Source organism: Zootoca vivipara, chromosome 7 (genome assembly GCF_963506605.1).
Source record: "Zootoca vivipara chromosome 7, rZooViv1.1, whole genome shotgun sequence".
Lineage (NCBI taxonomy): Eukaryota > Metazoa > Chordata > Lepidosauria > Squamata > Lacertidae > Zootoca > Zootoca vivipara.
The window spans coordinates 66,473,722-66,492,600 of NC_083282.1; the positions used below are offsets into that span (position 1 = coordinate 66,473,722).

The 18,879-nt window shown below is 45.1% G+C and overlaps 1 protein-coding gene across 9 annotated transcripts in view; it reads left to right on the forward strand.

Annotated features, from left to right (window-relative positions):
* The window catches only part of CHD6 (chromodomain helicase DNA binding protein 6), a 104,292-nt gene that overhangs the window by 57,589 nt on the left and 27,824 nt on the right, over positions 1-18,879 (forward strand). For 7 of the 9 annotated variants that reach the window (XM_060277235.1, XM_060277238.1, XM_060277232.1 and 4 more), the window contains 15 exons: positions 435-582; positions 2,522-2,671; positions 3,698-3,763; positions 5,379-5,437; positions 6,172-6,289; positions 8,431-8,517; positions 9,269-9,403; positions 11,957-12,078; positions 12,611-12,854; positions 13,652-13,828; positions 14,505-14,648; positions 15,240-15,495; positions 15,900-16,110; positions 17,899-18,094; positions 18,631-18,793. In XM_060277235.1, the coding sequence (XP_060133218.1) occupies positions 435-582; positions 2,522-2,671; positions 3,698-3,763; positions 5,379-5,437; positions 6,172-6,289; positions 8,431-8,517; positions 9,269-9,403; positions 11,957-12,078; positions 12,611-12,854; positions 13,652-13,828; positions 14,505-14,648; positions 15,240-15,495; positions 15,900-16,110; positions 17,899-18,094; positions 18,631-18,793 (2,276 nt within the window). Of the gene's footprint in view, positions 1-434; positions 583-2,521; positions 2,672-3,697; positions 3,764-5,378; positions 5,438-6,171; positions 6,290-8,430; positions 8,518-9,268; positions 9,404-11,956; positions 12,079-12,610; positions 12,855-13,651; positions 13,829-14,504; positions 14,649-15,239; positions 15,496-15,899; positions 16,111-17,898; positions 18,095-18,630; positions 18,796-18,879 lie in introns of all 9 variants that reach the window. The other 2 variants (XM_060277236.1, XM_060277237.1) reach the window with 1 other exon arrangement.

The following is an 18,879-nucleotide window of genomic DNA, read 5'->3' on the forward strand; positions in this document are numbered from 1 at the left end:
CAACCCTGACTCTTTGTCTCAAGAACACCCAACTGCCATGTAACATCATCAGCCTCTCCTAGCCATACTTCCCCACTCCCATTTGTTTTTTAAATTGTTTTGAACTTGGAAGCCCAGAGAAGGGTTCTGTTTAATTTGACACTCAACTGGCGTGCATGTAATGCTAAACCAAACCATGGCTTGATGCAGATGTGCTTTTTGGGAAGACCATAACTGCCATGGGAAGAGAGCCAACCAAAGGCATGGTTTTGTGTGTGACCCTTTTGATCCTGACTGAAAATGACCAGATACTCTCAAAGGAATAGTGGCACAAATGGAGACACATTTTAGGGTGGCATTTTGACCAGAAACACAAATTTTTACACCCAGCTGATGCCCTGCAAAATGTACCTGCAGTTTCATATTCCTCTGACACTACTCATTTATATCTGCAGCACGGAGCAAGGACCAACTCCTGTTGAGAAGAAGAAAAAAGGGAAAAGGAAAAATGACACTTCAGTGGACAGCCTTGAGCTGGATCAAAGCCTCCTTTCACTGTCTGGGCAGAGCCCTGAGGAGTCTGCTGAATCAGCTGACAGCCAGGTATGCTTGGGCTTCTCACCTTTATGGGCATGGGAGATTCTTGAGTAAGAATGACTGCTATCATTGGGATTCTGTGTGTGACTCTTCAGGTATATGGCCAGTTGCTGTTCCAGTAATGTTCCTCCTTTTTAGTTGGAGAGCTAATTTTTTATCATACATTCCTTACAATGTGAGTCCCAAAGGATACAGCTTGATAGCAGTTTGTGCACAAAACCAGAAGTGTGGGAAGTTGCCAAACTGTGTTTGTCCAAAATGCAAAGGCCTTCCTGTTTTTTAATACTACGTGACCCTTTCTCCTCATGGATAGCATGGTCTGTACTGATCTTGTGCCTGCTACTGCTTGTGCTGGAGAGAGGTGGGAATCTATATAGTATAGAATTGATTATGCAGTATAGTGAAATATATGGGTGTGTGCTGTGTGTGTATCTCCTCCTTTAAAAATAACAAGATCCCACCGTCTAGCCATGCATCCGAGATACAACTGGTATGAAGAGAATGCTCTCCTATCAACTTTTCCCTCTACTTTTGTGATTGCTGACCTTACCTGAGGCAAAGGTACCCTGGACAGCTCCATGCTCAGGCTGAATACTTCATATGAGTAGAGCTCAGATGTTGCTTCAGCAGCTACCACCCTCAGACCAAGCCTTAAATAGGAGCTGCAGCTCTGTCACTGTAGCTAGCACTGCTTTTGCTGAGAGGAACACTGTGATCAATTTGCTTCTTAACAGACCCAATAAGATTATGGGTCAAGAAAAGCTGGAGACACAAAGAGGAGATAAAGGATGCTGAAGGGGGTGTTCTGTTAAATCAGGGATTTGTGAATTCAACAGGGAGTTTGCTCAGAGAGTATTTGCAGCATGAAGGGAGTGATGGTTTATTCAAGGGCAGCTCCAGGGAAGACACAGAACAGCAAAAGTGATTCTGTGGAGTGAGCTGAATTGTGCTTAGAGATTCCCAGAGAGGGCATTTGCCTCCCTTTCCTTTCCTTGACTATGGAGTTAGTGAAGATTTCCAGGAGCATATGGTGTTGAAATCAGAAGGATACTTGCTGTTGGAAGGAAACAACTGAGGTGAGGTGAGAGGCATTAGGTTTTAGATGTACTTGACTAAGTGCAGATTCTCAGCCACCAGAGTACTAGTCATTGTGGCTTGCTTTGTGCTAGTTTTCCTTCATGGGATTTATGGGGCCTTTCAGCATGCATAGGACTGTGACAGAGCAGATTCCCCTGTCTTGTGGGGTACAGCATCCAGGACCAGATGTTAAAGAGTTGGCTCCAGATTTATCCTTTGTGTAGGATGCTTGAAATGATGGCCATGGCAAATAGCAATGGCAGAAAAGCTTTCCCTTAAATTGAATGGAAAACATAATGGACCTCTGTGCAGTTTTTTTGCAGCTTTATTAGCTATACCACATAACATCAAATAGAATTGGATGCATCACTCCCCTAAGACTTTGGATGAGAGATTGAATGGGAGGACCCTTGTTATTTGCATTGGTGAATGTTAGCAAGAAAGAAGCAGAGATTTTACAATTGCTGTGTACTTGAACATGTATCACAGAGTGAGATACATGAATAGTTCTATGGAATAGAAAGGTGTGACACCTTTGAAAAAAAATCACAAAATAGTGTACTGGTGGAGGGCTGGTTTTTGCTATATTACATTTGTCCTCCTCTTACATGTAGTAAATAAATAATAAATAAATAAATAAAAAGTAAATAAAAAACTGTGTTGTTAGAGGGGGCATTTGACGGTGTCCTTCAAACGACTGCTTAGTTCATCCTGCCAGTGCCCTAGTTTTGCAAGGGCTGGGAGAGTACCAGCCAAGCTCTTGAGTCCTGTTCCTGTTCTCTGTATTAGCTGGGCAAGTGCCAGATCTGAGTCAGGAAATTAGGTGTGCATCTCTCCTCTCTTATTGGAGCTTCTGTTTGATATGCAGAAGCGCCGCTCTGGCCGCCAGGTGAAGCGCAGGAAGTACAACGAAGACCTGGATTTCAAGGTGGTGGATGATGATGGTGAAACAATTGCTGTTCTGGGAGCTGGTCGGGCTTCTGCTCTCTCTGCATCTACCTTGGCCTGGCAGGCAGAGGTAAGGCTGGGGCTGTTGAGGAAACAAGGTTTGCTTCTTTGCATCCAAATATCATTTTCTTATATGGAGGAGAAATGTAATAGGAACATGACATGTGCATGTTTGGGTTAATATTGGCAAAAGTTTGAGAGCAGAGATACATATACGCTGGTGCTATGGCCGTATCATTGAGGGTCCAAGAACATGCTATGTACAAGTAACCAAAACATGTAAACTAACTTCACTTCTTAAAGTCCCAGTTTGTTTCCAGTGGTGGTCTGAATAGGGCCTCACACATTACTTTTTAATACATACGAAACAAAACAAAAACAGTAACATGGATTCGATACGCAGTTATTTGCAAGCATGTATGTTGTACAGGCATATTCACTGGTAACTCCACATTTTATTTATTATTACATATCTATCACACCTTTCCTTCAAGGAGCTCTAGGTGGCATGCATGGTATCCTCTGTCATTTTATCCATGCAAAAACACTGTGAGATAGGTTAGGCTGAGACACTGTGACTAGCCCAAGATCACCCAGTGAGTTTCATGGCTGAGCAGGGATTTGAATGTGGGTATACCTAGTTCTAGTGCCATAGCAAAGCACACCACAAAGCACCTAAGCCAAGAGCAGCGCACCACCTGAGGCAAAGCAGGAATGTGCTGTACTGCCACACCGCAGCCTCCTTTAGCTGGGTGGTGTGGTGGTCCCTGCTTCTGCCTGAGGCAGCTTCCTCAGCCCACTGACCTCATGGGCGGCCCGGCCCTACATGAGCAGAATTACTATATAACATCCTTCATTAACCCTGGTGCCCTCCATATGTTTTGGACGACATCAGGCTGATGAGAGTTGTAGTCCTGGAGGGTGCCAGGTTGATGAAGCCTGACCTGCACATTTGCCTGTCTTTAAATTCCAGAAGAGGCCTAGAGTTGGGATTTGAGAGCTTGAGGATTTCCCCCTTTTTAACCTGTGCAATTCTGGGGCATCAGATGCCGCTATTGTATCAGAATAACTAACCTTACTGTCTCGGGATCCACAGGAGCCTCCCGAGGATGATGCTAACATCATTGAGAGGATCCTTGCCTCCAGGATGGTGCAGAAGGAGGTGAGTGGCTCTCTTACCATGAGATCCTAACCAGTCTCTTTCTAGGCTGCACAAAGTATGTTGGGTGAAAGGTCTCCAGTGGCCATGGCAACCTATGTAGGGTTGCTGTAGGAGTTTGACGTCATGCTGACTAAGCTTTTTGGGCTGGGGCTATGTTGCCTCTGAACTGGTATGACATGGTTTGGGCCCTAAACAAATGTTCTGTACTGTTAGTAGTAGAAGTGGTTGGTGCAGTTGAGTGGGGAGATTGCATGTAAGGGAGAAAAGTGTCCTTCTAAATCAGGCATTCACTCTTCATAGAGTAATTACAGTCGTACCTTGGGAAGTCAAACGGAATCCATTCCGGAAGTCCGTTCAACTTCTAAAGCACGGATTCTGATTGGCTGCAGGAAGCTCCTGCAGCCAATCGGAAGCCCTGTCAGACATTCAGGTTCCAAAGAAGGTTGGCAACCCAGAACACTCACTTCCAGGTTTGCGGCATTTGGGAGCCAAAATGTCAAAGTACCAAGGCGTTCAGGATCCAAGGTACGACTGTATACGATGTGAAGTTGAGGAGGAGAAACTGTGCATCGGATGCAGTACATGCACATAGTCTGCATATCATGGAATGGGAAGGTGGGCCCATGTGGTTGAGTACAGTATATAACATTTAGAGAAAGGAGCTGGAATTACCATAATGATTCTTCCTGCAAGATTTGCAGGGATTTTTTTTATTAAAAAAAAGAATTTTCAAAATAGTTAGGCTTTCAACCTATAATGTTTTGATAAAGCAATTGTATGGTATTGTCCTTGACCTTTTACTGTGCCTGAGCTCAGACATAGGGAGGGGCAGAAAGCAAGCCCACAGCAGCTCAGAATTGGAGGTAGGGAAGGCAGAGACTCGCTGCGCCTCTGCACCCAATGAGTGCTTAGAGCTTGGTGCAGAGAAAAGCCCACTTATTCTGCCTCCTATCTTCAGTCCCAAGCTGAAGGGACGAGGTGGAGATGTGGCTGCTTACTTAAGGTTTGGGTTCATCTTGCTCGCTAGAGTCTGGCCGAGTTTTAAAATCTGGGACTCCATATTAATATGGGCTGACATATTATTTACCATGTCACAAGTGTGTTACAGCATTTGCTGTAGAATAAAGCATGTGCTTTAAAGACAGTCTTCCGTCTGCTTGGCGATAGGGCTTTTCTTACAAAGTTGTCAGGAGTGGCTGTTCTGTGCATTTTCTGGGGTTAGAAGTGGTCAGCTCTTGTCCATTGACAGTGTTGTGTGGCCTGTGCTATCTGCTCCTGAAGCATATGGGGGAAATTTAGTATCGGACTTAGGTCCTGTACGCTGCATTGTCCTTCCTTGCTGCCTAGGTTTATTGAAAGTCTCAAGAGTTCCATTACTGATTGGGGATGGAAACAGAATTTTCTGCCTTCCCTTGCTCCACCTCTGTGCTTCTTGCCAACTGGGCTCCAGCATTCACCCTCCCATGTATCATGCAGGAAGGTGCTTGAGTCTGTTACACTCTGTTCTGCTAGATTAGAGCAGAACAGTTCAGGTGAGATCACGCTGACTGTACAGTGTGGTCCTAGTAACTCTTCCATGTAAATGAAGCTTACTGAGCACTTGCTGTTGTTCCAGACCTACCCAGGAGGAGCAACTTACGAGCAGGAAGAGTTCTACGTAAAGTACCGCAATTTGTATGTATGGCATGTGATTTTTCTTCTTTCCAGCTTGTTTACACATTGATAATTCATTTGTTCCTTCCACTCACTCTAACCTCACTGCTGTATCTTTAGGGAACAAGTGCTAATTCCTTGCACCTTTTTGCTTTGTCTTCGGTTTCGCTGCTTCAGTGGTCTGCTGTCTTGTAGTCTTCCTTTTCCTCTCCCCCATTCACTTGGGTAGAAGGTCTGCTTCTTGCAGCCTACTTCCTTATTTGTAGTTTGACCTGAACTTCCCTTTTATTCCCCACTCCAAGTGAGTTATCTTTATTAGAAAGTGAGATTGACCATTGCTTACACGCGCTGCTCATCTGCCATGCAGTTCTGTTTCCCCCTCCTCCCATTAAGTTTCTGGTTATGGACAGTATTCAACTAATGCATCCTGACAGCACAAGGGATTTCCACTCGCATGATGGGGCTTCCTCTCCTCTCCTCCCCCTGCGTTCTTCCCATATGTGCTCCAGAAGGTTGGTGGGAACCTCTAGAACAGATCTAAGGGTTGTTTAGGGGAAGAGAGGGAGATAAAGTTATGTTGCGCAGGCACTGATGAGACGTTTTACGAAGCGCTGCATTGCATACAACCCTGTGGCTTTTATGGCTCTTTTTTATGATGTCCTAGAATTGTGTTCCCTTGGGTTTTTTGGGGGGGGCGTAGGGGGGTCAAGCTCTGTTTCTTCATGCCCTTTATGGTGTTTTCTTCTCATTTGCAGTTCTTACTTACACTGCAAATGGGTCACAATGGAGGAGCTGGAGAAAGACCCACGCATCTCCCAGAAGATCAAGCGTTTTCGCAATAAGCAGGCCCAGATGAAGCACATTTTCACTGAGGTGAGCATTGACCCTGGTAGGCTACTCTGACACTCCCTCCTTGAAATATGTGATCTGTTGTGTTGTGTGTCAGGGCTTCATCACCCAGGTGTGCTTTTTCTCAGCATCACCAAGGTGTGTGCATGCATGGAGGCCCCCCATTGTCATTGCTGTGACCCAGCTGCCTCAGAGGAGGTTCCAGGAATGACCAGAGTTTCACCAGGTCTCTTCTTCCACTTACTTGCATATGCACATGTGTTTGAGCTCCGTAGCTAGATTGGTCTCACTTAGAATGAAATTTAATATGAATTTATCACTCTTGCCAGGCTTGCTACCTGCAGCTTTTTCCATGCATCCCTGGTGGGTATAAATCAGAGCAATATGAAATTGAAATTGCTTTCTAACTCTGGCTGCAAATCCTTGGAATTTTGAGCCCTTTGTCTGTACAGGTTCTTGGCACGAGTGTGAAATGTTTCTGGTGGAAGGTGCCACATCATTCCCTTTTGTCTGCGATGAGCAGCTGCTCCTGTGCTTGATGCACTGGGGTCCTCACCTCCTGTCTCCTAGTGTGAGAGCCAATTCCCACACTGCTTTCCATATTCTTTTGTGCCAGAACCATTGAGGTTTTTAAAGAGACACTGCTGTGATAAGCAATCACATTTCTGCATTTCTTCCCTGAATTAGCACCTCTGTTACAGAGAGAAAGGGGAAGGAAGCTCTGGCAAGAATAAATAGCTGCTAGTTTCCACCTGCTCATTATTTATAAGCTGTCAGTTAATCCATAGCCTGTCTATTGGCCCAGATAGTTGAAATTGCGAAGTTGCTGCATTTTGAATGGGGCAGAGCTCTGTATGATGACATTTTGCCCCATAACAGTTCCATGAGAACCAAGGTAGCCAGAATCTTTTTTTGGGAACATGATCTTGGATGTTTCTCTCTTTGTGTCAGATAGCATACTGTCCCCTTGCTAGATTTAACAGGATGCCACACCTTTGCATGCTTGTGTTTAGGCATGCATTGTGGAATTTTCACCTCAAGTAGGAAGAGGAAAAGGATGGCTTGACGATTCATTGCGGCCCTTAGTGGCTTTCCATTACATCTATGTAAGACCCTTCCAGTTAAGACCTGGTCGAACACTCAAAAACCTTATGGACTTTCAGGAAACCTAATTCAGTTTATTGCTGCTGCTCTCCCTTCCCTGATAATCCTGCACGGGCTTCTGCAGACAAAAAAGAAAAGAAAAGAAACCACCTTGAGGAAGGGTGGTGATGCAGTCGTTGGCAGCAGAGAGCTTCCTTTCAGACAAGAGAGGCTCTTAGCTGGTAAATGATGTGTGGGGTGTCATTTTCTGTTTGGGGCTTCCAACTTTCTTCCGCAAGGTAAAATCTTCTTTGGCTTAGGGAGGAACTAAGGCCCCGAACCTATTTCAAGTTTGACCCAAAGGGGGCTGGACCCTGCGCAGAATGGGCCAGCATACCCCGAGTATGGGGAGTTTGCATTTCAAGCTCTCTCTGCCACATACCATCCGCATCTCTCAAATGAATCTCAGCATAGCCTGAGAACACCCCTCTTAAACTTATGCACCTTCGCTGTTTTAGAAATGTGAAAGCCTGAGCAAAAAAGGTTTTTTTAGTAGGGGGATTTGGTTTCCATTTTTCTTTTTAATCCCCTCTTCCCCAGTATGAACATCAAAAGAGGCTTGGGCAGAATCCCCCTTTTATGTCACTCAGGTGTGAACTTCCATTTGCCTGTATCTTGGCTTATGCATTGGAGTCATCAGATGAGGGATGTAAGGGAGAGGTAAGCAGCCTCTGCTGCTTCTATTAGAAATGCTGGAGGAGTTTGGTGAATACTCATTTGGTTGTGCCTTAACTTGTGTAGGAATGAGTCATTAGGCAGAACCAGTGTCCATTTCTCCATCCAAAATATAGCTCCTGTATTTAAAAATAAATAAAGTTGCTGACCGGACAACTAATGCTTTTTTTACTGGCTTATAAAAGAGGCAGTGCCTGTAGCAACCTGTGTGGCTTTCTTATACCACAATAATCCAACAGATCCTGGCTTAATGGCTTCAGAAGCTATTGTTTTCATGCTTGCTTTGTTCAGTCAAGTTTTAGCCTGTCTTGATGTATGTCCTGTTGTTTTATCTCCTTTTCTGCCAGCCTGATGAAGATATGTTCAACCCAGACTATGTGGAAGTTGATAGAATTTTGGAGGTGGCTCACACGAAGGACTCTGACACTGGGGAGGTAGATGTTGTTCTAGCATGGCTGCTCCTTGCAGTTGACAGCTCCTTATTAATCCCTTTTGTTTTCATGACGGACCATAGAGTGTGTGCAGTGTGAGCGCCAGAGTAGTGTGGCACTGATAAGAATGCCATAAGAATACTTAATGCTGGGCATATCTGTTGCATGCAAATGTCCCAGCTTCAACCCACTCACCTCTTCCCTTTTCTTTGAATTAGCTGTTGAGGGGGGGGAATGGATTAATTTTAAGTCATATCGTTTAACGCAAATCCAATTTATTCATCACTGTGGAGGGCATAACTAATTGCTTTTAAATATTCTGAGTATGCATGCTTCTTCAAGATGAGAACTAACTAGCCAAATGGTCCATCACTGGGCCAAGCTTTTCTGCTCACCCCTGAGTTAAGATATATGTGCAGTTTATTATTATTATTATTATTATTATTATTATTATTATTATTATTGAAAAACAGCCCCTCCTCTGCCTTAGGAATGTTTTTATGATAGCTGGCTGTACAGTTGCATCTGTCAGCATTGCATCCCTGCACTCACTTCCCATCGGTCTTGATGCAAACCTTCCTCATTCTCGGTTTCCTTCTCTGTAGGGATTTGTGCAACAGATTTTTATGTGCTTCTGTTTGCTTAAGGCTCTTGCTTTCTTGGTATGTGTACAGAACAGGGTTCCCAAAGGAGTTCTGTCACTTGCGCTTTGTCATTTGTTTTCTGCATCTCCTTGGTTTTTCATGGACTGCAGGAGGTGACTCACTACCTGGTGAAATGGTGCTCATTGCCTTATGAGGAAAGCACCTGGGAGCTGGAGGAAGATGTCGACCCTGGAAAGATCAAAGAGTTTCTCTCTCTGCAAATCCAACCAGAAATCAAATCTTTGGTAAGAGTTAAGAGAGAAACTTCAGTTTAATATGGAGGGAAATGATATGTGCGAATGAATTTTAGTGTTAGGTTCTTCTCTGTCCTGGCACTCTCTCTTAAGCTGTTGTTCCTACCCTTATCTTCTCTTGATATCTTTGCTGAGGCCGTTCAACTCACAGCAGTAACCTTCCTCTCTTTCCAGCCCTTCCTCCCCCACTTTCATCCAGATGTCTCGCAGAGCATCTGCTAGTTTAGCCTTGGCTATTCATGTAGTGTTATTATCTGCTGCTTATCATCATTTTGTGGTTGTTTGATAGTGGCTCTTCATATCTTTTGTGCTGTGAGCTCCAGCTGGATGGTGCAGAGATGCTTTGTAGGTGTCATGTTCGGTACATAAGTTTGTAACTAATGGCTTACTGACATGAGCAGAGCTGACCCCCATAAAAAAAATAGGTAGTACGGTAGCTTCCCTGAAAACCAGGAGGACTGTAGTAGGCAAATCCAGTTGGGCTTATAAGATGGAAGGGGTAAGTGACTGATAGTCACGTTGTCTGTATATTACCTCCAGTTTCAGTGGCTTTGTGCTGAGTCCCAGTTGCTGGGAAAAGGGAATAGGAGAGTGCTGTTTTGCTTAATTGCTTATGTGATTCCTTGCTTGCCCTTCACCATATGTTCCCAAGGACAGGTTACAACAATAGAATATGCAGTTTTAAAAAGTAGATAAGCCGTTACAATGATAAAACAAGTAAAATTATGAAACTGTATTGGAAAGGACCTGGGTCCCACAAAACAAAACAAGACACCTTCCAAAGGTGAAACATTTTTTTTTGTTTCACATCTGGCTTATTGGGCTTCCTATAGGTTTCTACTTTTCCACTATATGGGAACAGAATGCTTTTGCTCATTTTATTTTTAATTGTGTCGTTTTATTGCTTTGTTGTTTCCTGGGTTTGTTTTGGCGAAAGGACGTGAAATAAATTTAATAAAAAATAATTATTGTTGGCTAAGTAGTCCAACCTGGTGTGAGGCAGTCTTCTATGTTTCTGATAAATTCCTAGTGTGTTCCACTCATCTTCAATAGGAGGATTTTTTCACCAGTTTGTCTGGCTGCAGTCTTGTACACATTTACCTTCGAGTAAATACCACTGGACTTACTTCTGAGCAGCTGTGCATAGGATTGTGCTGAAAGATTCATATTCTGTCTCCTTTCTGTGAAGACCTGGATGGAGTAGGAGCTGTGCCTTAATGTGCTGCTGATGTTGAGCAGAGCTGTGGCTACTTCAGTGGCGTTTTAAAGAAAGTCCAACCCTTTGAATGTCCCTTGCTGTGTAGCATGGCTCATGGATCTATATCTCTTTTCAGCTTTTTCCCACCCCTTGAAATAGCTGGTGTAGGAACAATTTCATGTAATACAGGGGTGGCCAACTCCCAAGAGACTGTGATCTACTCACCATAGCTGTCAAGCTCTCCCCTTTTTTAAGGGAAATTCCCTTATGCTGAATAGGCTTCCTCGTGAGAAAAGGGAAAACTTGACAGCTATGCTACTCAGAGAGTTAAAAACTGGCAGTAATCTACCCCCCCCTTTTAGGGGTTCAGGTCAAAGTTGTTGAGCTTTTGTGAGGCAGGTGGAAATCCCCGTTTATTGGGGGGTGAAGAGCTAAAATTTTGAGCCTTTTGGGGCAGAGCCAAAGTTGTTGAGCTTCTTTGGGGGGAGCCAGTGATCTACCAGAGATCTACCGTACCACAGATGTCCAGTGATCTACCGGTAGATCACGATCTACCTGTTGGACGTGCCTGATGTAATAAATAAAAATAATGTTGCTTTCCTCAAAGGAATCCCAAACTCTGGATGGGGTCATGTGTGGGATGTGTTTGTGCCAGAGGGCTAAAAATGAAATGCTTCCCTAGAATGACTTATGTGGATGGGGTTTTGGTATTGTTCCATTGTGTTATAGATCCTAATGAGTATCATATTTTAGGTCAGTAAGGAGTTTTGCCCCAAGCCCTTTTTGCTTGCTTTAAAAAACAAACAAACAAACAAACAAACAAACAAACTTTTGCCTGTAGGATGTGGCTTCAGTCACCCAGAGCTACTTGTTCTGTAGGGGTTCTGTTCATTCCTGTTCTGTGGCACACTGTGATCTGAATGATGTAAGTGCCCTAGTTTGTTCTTTGTGCCCTGAACCACTATGGGAGAACTTGTGAGCACATTGCATGTTTTTACTTTATCAGGCCCCCGGGGTATTATGGCCTAATACAGTATTCTGGCCATCATAAAGTTGGCATGGAACACATGTGCTTCTATCATTTAGGTTCACTCCTTCTGCTGCCAGTAGAGGTAGGTGGATTGAATTTGATGGTGGGGTTTTCCCTTTCAGCCTTTGGAATCTGTAAATGCACGGCACTTTTGCTATAGCCAGTACCACCCAGTACCATACCATAAACACAAAATGTAGCTTGCTATAGAACGTGAGAACTAGTTAGAAGTGCTAATCAATTATGAAAATATCTTTCCCAAGATAAGATTAGCCTTTGCCTAATCACTGTACTCCTTTCTGATTTCCTCCTCCAGGAGCGCCCTGCCTCTGAGTCCTGGCAAAAGTTAGTGAAAACTCGGGACTATAAGAACAACAACCAGTTGCGGGAGTACCAGCTGGAGGGAATGAATTGGCTGCTCTTTAACTGGTACAACAGGTGAGTTGCAGATGGCACAGGGGCATCTTTGGTAAATGTCATCAGTAACAATGAAGTAACAAGAGGAGTTGTTTGAAGGGGTACTGTTAGCATATTTCAGAGGATACAAGCATTCAGCTGGGTTTTGGGTGTTTTTTTGTTGATTTGGTGTATAGTTTAATTGGCTTGACTTCTTAATCACTTGCAGGGTAGCTGGAGCAAATGTGCCTATAACTTATGCTAGGAATGTGGAGGCAGGAGAACCGTGTAACTGTTGGAAACATGCAGCATACTGCATGCACATGTTGCTGTTGCTGCAAATGTCTGAGGCTATTTACCATCAGTACTAGTTAATTTGGCACTCATTTCCGTGGGATATAGACATTAACTCTTAGGAAGCAAGTAGATGGGGGGAAAGTGCATCAGAAGGTTCAAACAACTTGTCTAGGTAACACACTGTGTCATTGTTAAAGCCAGGAATTGTCTGCAGGAGGCCTTGCTCAGTTGTGTGCTTCCCAGGGGTTGTAATGCCTGCTTGTGGTGTTTCCCATAGGAAGAACTGCATTCTGGCTGATGAAATGGGTTTGGGGAAGACAATCCAGTCCATTACATTCCTCTCTGAGATATACCTGATGGGCCTTCGGGGGCCGTTCCTCATCATTGCCCCACTCTCCACAATCACAAACTGGGAGAGAGAGTTCCGCACGTGGACAGAGATGAATGCCATTGTGTACCACGGCAGCCAGATAAGCCGCCAGATGATCCAGCAGTATGAGATGGTGTACCGGGATCCACAGGTTTGTGATGCTCTCTGGTCCCCAGGCACCTGGGTGTGTTTTTTTAACTTCTGTTGGGAATGTGGCCTGCAGGGTTCCCAGCAATGCTCTGGAGCAGGGTGGAGAGGCTTCACTACTTTGAGGAGTCTAAAACCAAGGGGTTACATGAAAAAAAAAGAGTCCTGCAAAGGTCCATCTCATCCATTGTCCTCATGGTGGCCAACCAGAAACCTATGGGAAGCTTGGAAGCAGGACCCCAGTACAATTTGCAACAACTGGTATTCAGAGACAGCCTACCTCTGACAGTGGAAACAGAACATAGCCATCATGACCAGTCCACTTGTAATTTAGAGTAGTTGAGGGTAGTGTGAGTAGTGCGGCTGATTTGGTGGTGGCACATGTTTGGGAGGTTCTGAAAGTGAGGTTCAGGCTGCACCTCCCCCCACTATCAGAATGAAAGCAGAGAAACCTGGAAACCTTGGGGGAGAAACCTAACTGGGAAGGGCTGCTTGTCCTTCAGGTGCATTTATAAGTGCCCCTTCTCTACTTATGGGTATGCTCAGCAAACAGTGGAGTTATGCTACCATAGGTATGGGCAACTGTTGAGTAAGTAGAAGATTACTGGTAATGGCTGGTTAGCAGTACTGTGATGTAGTTCCATGGCCTCTGTTTTAAGTGGAGTTTGCAAGTCCCCTTCTGTTGAGCTTGACTGGCACTTTTCAGGCACCAGGTGCCTCAGTCAAGAACCCGAGGGACTCCTGCTATCTGAGCAGTCTTAGCTGCTAGCAAACTCTCACATCTTGTTTTGGTATCTCCAGGGTAATCCTCTTTCAGGGCTCTTCAAATTTCATGTAGTCATCACCACCTTTGAGATGATCCTGGCTGACTGCCCAGAGCTGAAGAAAATCCAGTGGCGCTGTGTGATAATCGATGAGGCCCATCGGCTCAAGAACAGGAACTGCAAATTACTGGAAGGACTGAAACTCATGTCTCTGGTGAGGCTTTCCAAATTGAATTTCTTCTGCGCACTGTGGGAATCTAAGCCTGGTACAATGATACTGAATGGTGTGCAAGTGTACACCTATTTCTATTGCTGTACTGCGGCCAGGATCCTACTCCGCAGTTGCACAACACATGTCCTGAGGTTTGCCCAAGATAAATTGTGTCGCTACATGGCTCTCAAAGCCACCAAAGGGAACTTCTAGCAGCCTTCTAGCTATGTGCTGCATGTCTCTCATGCACACCAGAGGCATACCATAGCATAGCTCTTCCAGTTATACCCTTAGGAGAGTCACTGTGCCTGGATGAAACCATCAGTCAAAACTCATGGACTCTTAGCACTTTGTACAGCGCGCAGCTTGGGAAGTTGAGTGCTTTCCTGTAGGAAGATGGCTTGGAGCCATCTGGCTTGCAATAGAATGTTTGCTTCTCCCTCGGGTGGCAATGGTTTGGGCAGGGCAGGTGCTGGCTGTAAACATGTGAGAATGGTCTATGAGAAGCTGGCTTCTCTGAGAGCTGAAAGTAGACCCTTTGACTGGCAGTGACCTGTCATCAGCTGTCTCTGTTCCAGAAACAAAAGCACTGCAGGGCCACAATGCAGGAGTTAGCACCCTGTCCATCCTGTTGCCTCAGCAAGTGTCCTGTCCTGATCTCTCCCTGCATGGCAAATAGGAACACAAAGTGCTCCTGACTGGGACACCCTTGCAGAACTCAGTGGAGGAGCTCTTCAGCCTGCTGAACTTCTTGGAACCACAGCAGTTCCCATCTGAGACAGCTTTCCTGGAAGAGTTTGGGGACCTCAAGACAGAGGAACAGGTAAATAGGAAAGGTTGCAGGATTGACTCTCAGCTGGTGTGCTGAGCACGTGTGTTCTAATGATTTTTTTCCTATGTTTTTAGCTGCTCTTACCTGTAAACCGCCTTGAGTCCCTGACAGGAAGAAAGCAGAGTATAAATAAATAAATAAATAATAGTAATAATAGGTACCTCGGGGTACAGATGCTTCAGGTTACAGACTCTCCTAAGCCAGAAATAGTACCTCGGGTTAAGAACTTTGCTTCAGGATGAAAACAGAAATCGCGTGGCGGCAGTGGGAGGCCCCATTAGCTAAAGTGGTACCTCGGGTTAAGAACAGTTTCAGGACCTCCAGAAAGAATTAAGTTTTCTCCCAACTAGGCATATTTGTTGCATATGCTACTTTTCCTGCTTGAGGCTCACAAAAGAGCAGTAAGCGGGCTTTGCCCTGACATATTGGAATTTGCATGTCTGAGTTCTTGGCAGTTGCTTACTTAATCAGTATGCTAGGTCTGGCATATGGACAGCCTTTGTATGGGACATTCCAGAATTGCTGTCTGAGCTGAGATCCCATGCAGTGTTAATGGATTATATTTCTTCTTGATCCTGGCAGGTAAAAAAGCTCCAGTCCCTCCTGAAACCCATGATGCTGAGACGGCTGAAAGATGATGTGGAAAAGAACCTAGCACCCAAACAGGAGACCATCATTGAGGTAGAACTGACCAACATCCAGAAAAAATACTACCGGGCTATCCTGGAGAAGAATTTCAGCTTCCTGTCCAAGGGTGCTAACCAGCACAACATGCCTAACCTCATCAACACCATGATGGAGCTGCGCAAGTGCTGCAACCACCCCTACCTCATCAATGGTAAGGGGTGGGGCTGGAATCTGGGTACTCCAGCACACTTGGCCTGTGGTGCCGCTGCAGTTTCCTCATCCATAGTGAAGTGGCAAGAGTTACCATAGCAACTTCCTTTTAGCAGATGAATGGGGTGTTTCCGTAGGGGTGATGGTGCCATGAATGGTTCCAACAGGGGGGAACAGGAGGAGTTCTTGTTAACAACATCTGGAGGACTAGAGGTTCCCCACCCTTGGCCTAGAGGTATAAGGACTGCCTCCTGCACCCCCATCACAGTTCCTTTACCAAAGTCTCCATGGTAAATAATGAGCAGCACCAAAACAAAGTGATAATGTGCTAGGGTTGCTTTGGGAGTTGATTATGAACCTTGAACCGCTGGTGGATTTCCCCCCCCCCCTTTCTCTCTGGGCCAGGGGCAGAGGAGAAGATCCTGGAGGATTTCCGTAAAACCCACAGTCCAGATGCTCTTGACTTCCAGCTACAGGCGATGATCCAGGCAGCAGGCAAGCTGGTGTTGATTGATAAGCTGCTGCCGAAGCTGATTGCAGGCGGGCACAAGGTGCTGATCTTCTCCCAGATGGTGCGCTGCCTTGATATCCTGGAGGATTATCTCATCCAGAGGCGGTCAGTACAGCCCAAGAGCTCGCACCACAGAGCATCACCTGGATCAGTGATATCCTTCCAGAGCATGCTAAGCTGTTAGGCTTACTGTCATCTTCCAATGCATTCATATATACCATTTTCTTCTCCCCCTCTGCCTAGATTCTCTCCTTCATCCCCTTATTGTTTTTCTCTTTCCCCATAGATTCTCTTATTTTACCCTTGGAGGCAGGAAGGGAACAGCTGTGTTGTGAAAGCACAAACCCTCCATGCCTTGCAGCTGTCATAACTCACTTTCCCTGGATCCATTCTTCTCTGTGCATTTAAGTCACAATCTGCCTTGACCCACTACCATGCGGGATAGCAGTCCCTACTGAGAATTCAGTACCCATAGAGGGAAGGAACGATAGCTCAGTGCGTAGAACACATGCCTTGCATGGAGATAGTCCCAGGTTCAATTCCTGTCATCCCCTGTTAAAAATAGGATCGATTGGTCACTGCTAATCACAATAGACAGTAGGGGGGCTAAATAGACAAATAGTTTCATCTGGTATAAGGCAGCTTCTTCTGTTCCTAATTAAGAAGCAGTCCAGTAATTTAAAGTTCGCTCTCATGCGGTAAAGTCTTAAAGGTTTGACACATTTATTATAGCATAAGATTTTGTGGAATAGAGTCCCATTTTTATGACGTGGGCTCCAGTCTATGAAAGCTTGTGCAGTAACATATTAGTTAGTGCTTAAGTTGCCATAAGGCTGCAACAGAGTAATGTGGCAGCCTCTCTGGAAATCATAGCAGTTCACTGTGATCTGTATCTATGTAGTTGCTTTCTCACTGTGAGACTAGATGGCTCCAGCAGCCCTCCTGCAGTTTATCAGTTCTGTAGTGCACACCTTCTTCTCTGAGTGAACCAGCCGCCACTGGCTTAAAAGTGCCTCCTTGGTGGAGACCTGCTCTCTAAGCAGCACATTTGCAGCTACCATCTCGAATCTTATTCCAGCTGCTTTCTGTAATGTGAAAAAGGTTGCTGGAAGTAGCACAAGAAGTAGCACATCACAGTTGGGAAAATCCTGGGCTTTAAGTTGCCTAGTGCTTAGAGGTTGAATCTGGGACCTAGGAGAACTGAGTAGGTTTTTTTGGAACATGTAGTACTAATGCCTATTTGAAATATATTTCCAGCTCTTTGCACAGTAATCTAGTTGCTTTACTACTTCTTGACTATTGGTGTCAGAGAGCATCTTACGTAGAAAGCCCCGGGGGGTGGGGGGTGGGCTTTGGGTGAAACTGGAATTATTACAGGGGACCAACTTGGTTATAGGAGGGGGGGTCTTGGAGAACCAGGTGTATTTGCTTAAAACAGAGTAACTCCTAGATCCTATGCATGTCTATTTTTAAAAAGCAGATACAGATGGTGGTGGTGATGAAGATGAAGATGATATTTTAGCACTTTAGAGCATGGCTGCAAATCATTCCATACACATTGCCTCAACAATCCTTGCAACAAACCTGTAACATAGGCCAGCAGTATTCTCTTCATATTGTAGAGATTGGGGTAAGGTTAAGAGATATTGGCATGATTGAAGTCTCCCAAAGAATTCATAGCAAGATTGAGATTTGAAATGGGGATGGCCGCTTCATGGCCATTGCTCTTTTCCACAACACCAGAGTAAGGAAACTGGGTTTGCTTAGCTTTAACAACACAACTCTGTTGCTAATTTGGCCACAGTTGGAGGCAGAAAGTCCTGGTTCTGTGGTGCTGCTGTTCCTTTTTGCACTATTCCCAAAGTGACCTATTATGCCTCTCTGTTTACACAGATACACCTATGAGCGCATTGATGGGCGGGTGCGTGGGAATTTACGGCAGGCTGCCATTGACCGCTTCTGCAAGCCGGATTCAGACCGCTTTGTGTTCTTGCTCTGTACACGGGCAGGAGGGCTGGGCATCAACCTTACTGCTGCTGACACCTGCATCATCTTTGACTCGGACTGGAATCCACAAAATGATCTGCAGGTACCGCCAACATCTCTGGACCACATGGCCCAAAGGTCTGGCTAAAAGTTTGTTGCTGTCTGTGGGAACAGAGGCTATGTAGAGTGACCATGAAAAATGTGGAACTCACTGCTCAGAAGGCAAAAGGGTCCTTGAAGGGGCATGAACCTGATGCTCTTATCTCTTCCGCATCAATAGGGTATCTCTTCCAGCTTCAGGTGTACATGCATTTTTAGTTTTCAGTGAGTTTTGTACTTGTAAAAGTTTTCCCAACAATAAAAGTAAAATCAAATATTCCTGGGTTTGGAAATGCTCTGGTTGTTTGTGAGTCTTATGGATTGTAAGTCACGGTGGTGTCTATTATGGTCTTTTATACTGGGAAGCCTTGCCATGGCTGTTCTTCCTCCAGCTGATGGGTTCAGATGCAATTATGAGAGGGTTAAAAGAGGTGGTGGGGGGAGGATTTTGATGATGATGTGGATGGAGAAAGCTCCTCCACTGCCTCCAGTTCTACCAGCTCTGTCTCTAGTGATGCCTTCCTTGTCTCTCTCCTGTAGGCTCAGGCTCGCTGCCATCGGATAGGCCAAAGCAAGGCAGTGAAGGTCTATCGCCTCATCACTAGGAACTCTTATGAGCGGGAGATGTTTGACAAGGCCAGCTTGAAGCTAGGCTTGGACAAAGCGGTGCTGCAGGACATAAATCGCAAGGGGAGCAACAATGGGGTAAGGAGGCCTTTTGGAACCATGACCTTTGGGTCTGTGCTAATTTTCATTCCTTTCTGTAGACTTCATAGAATCATAGAGTTG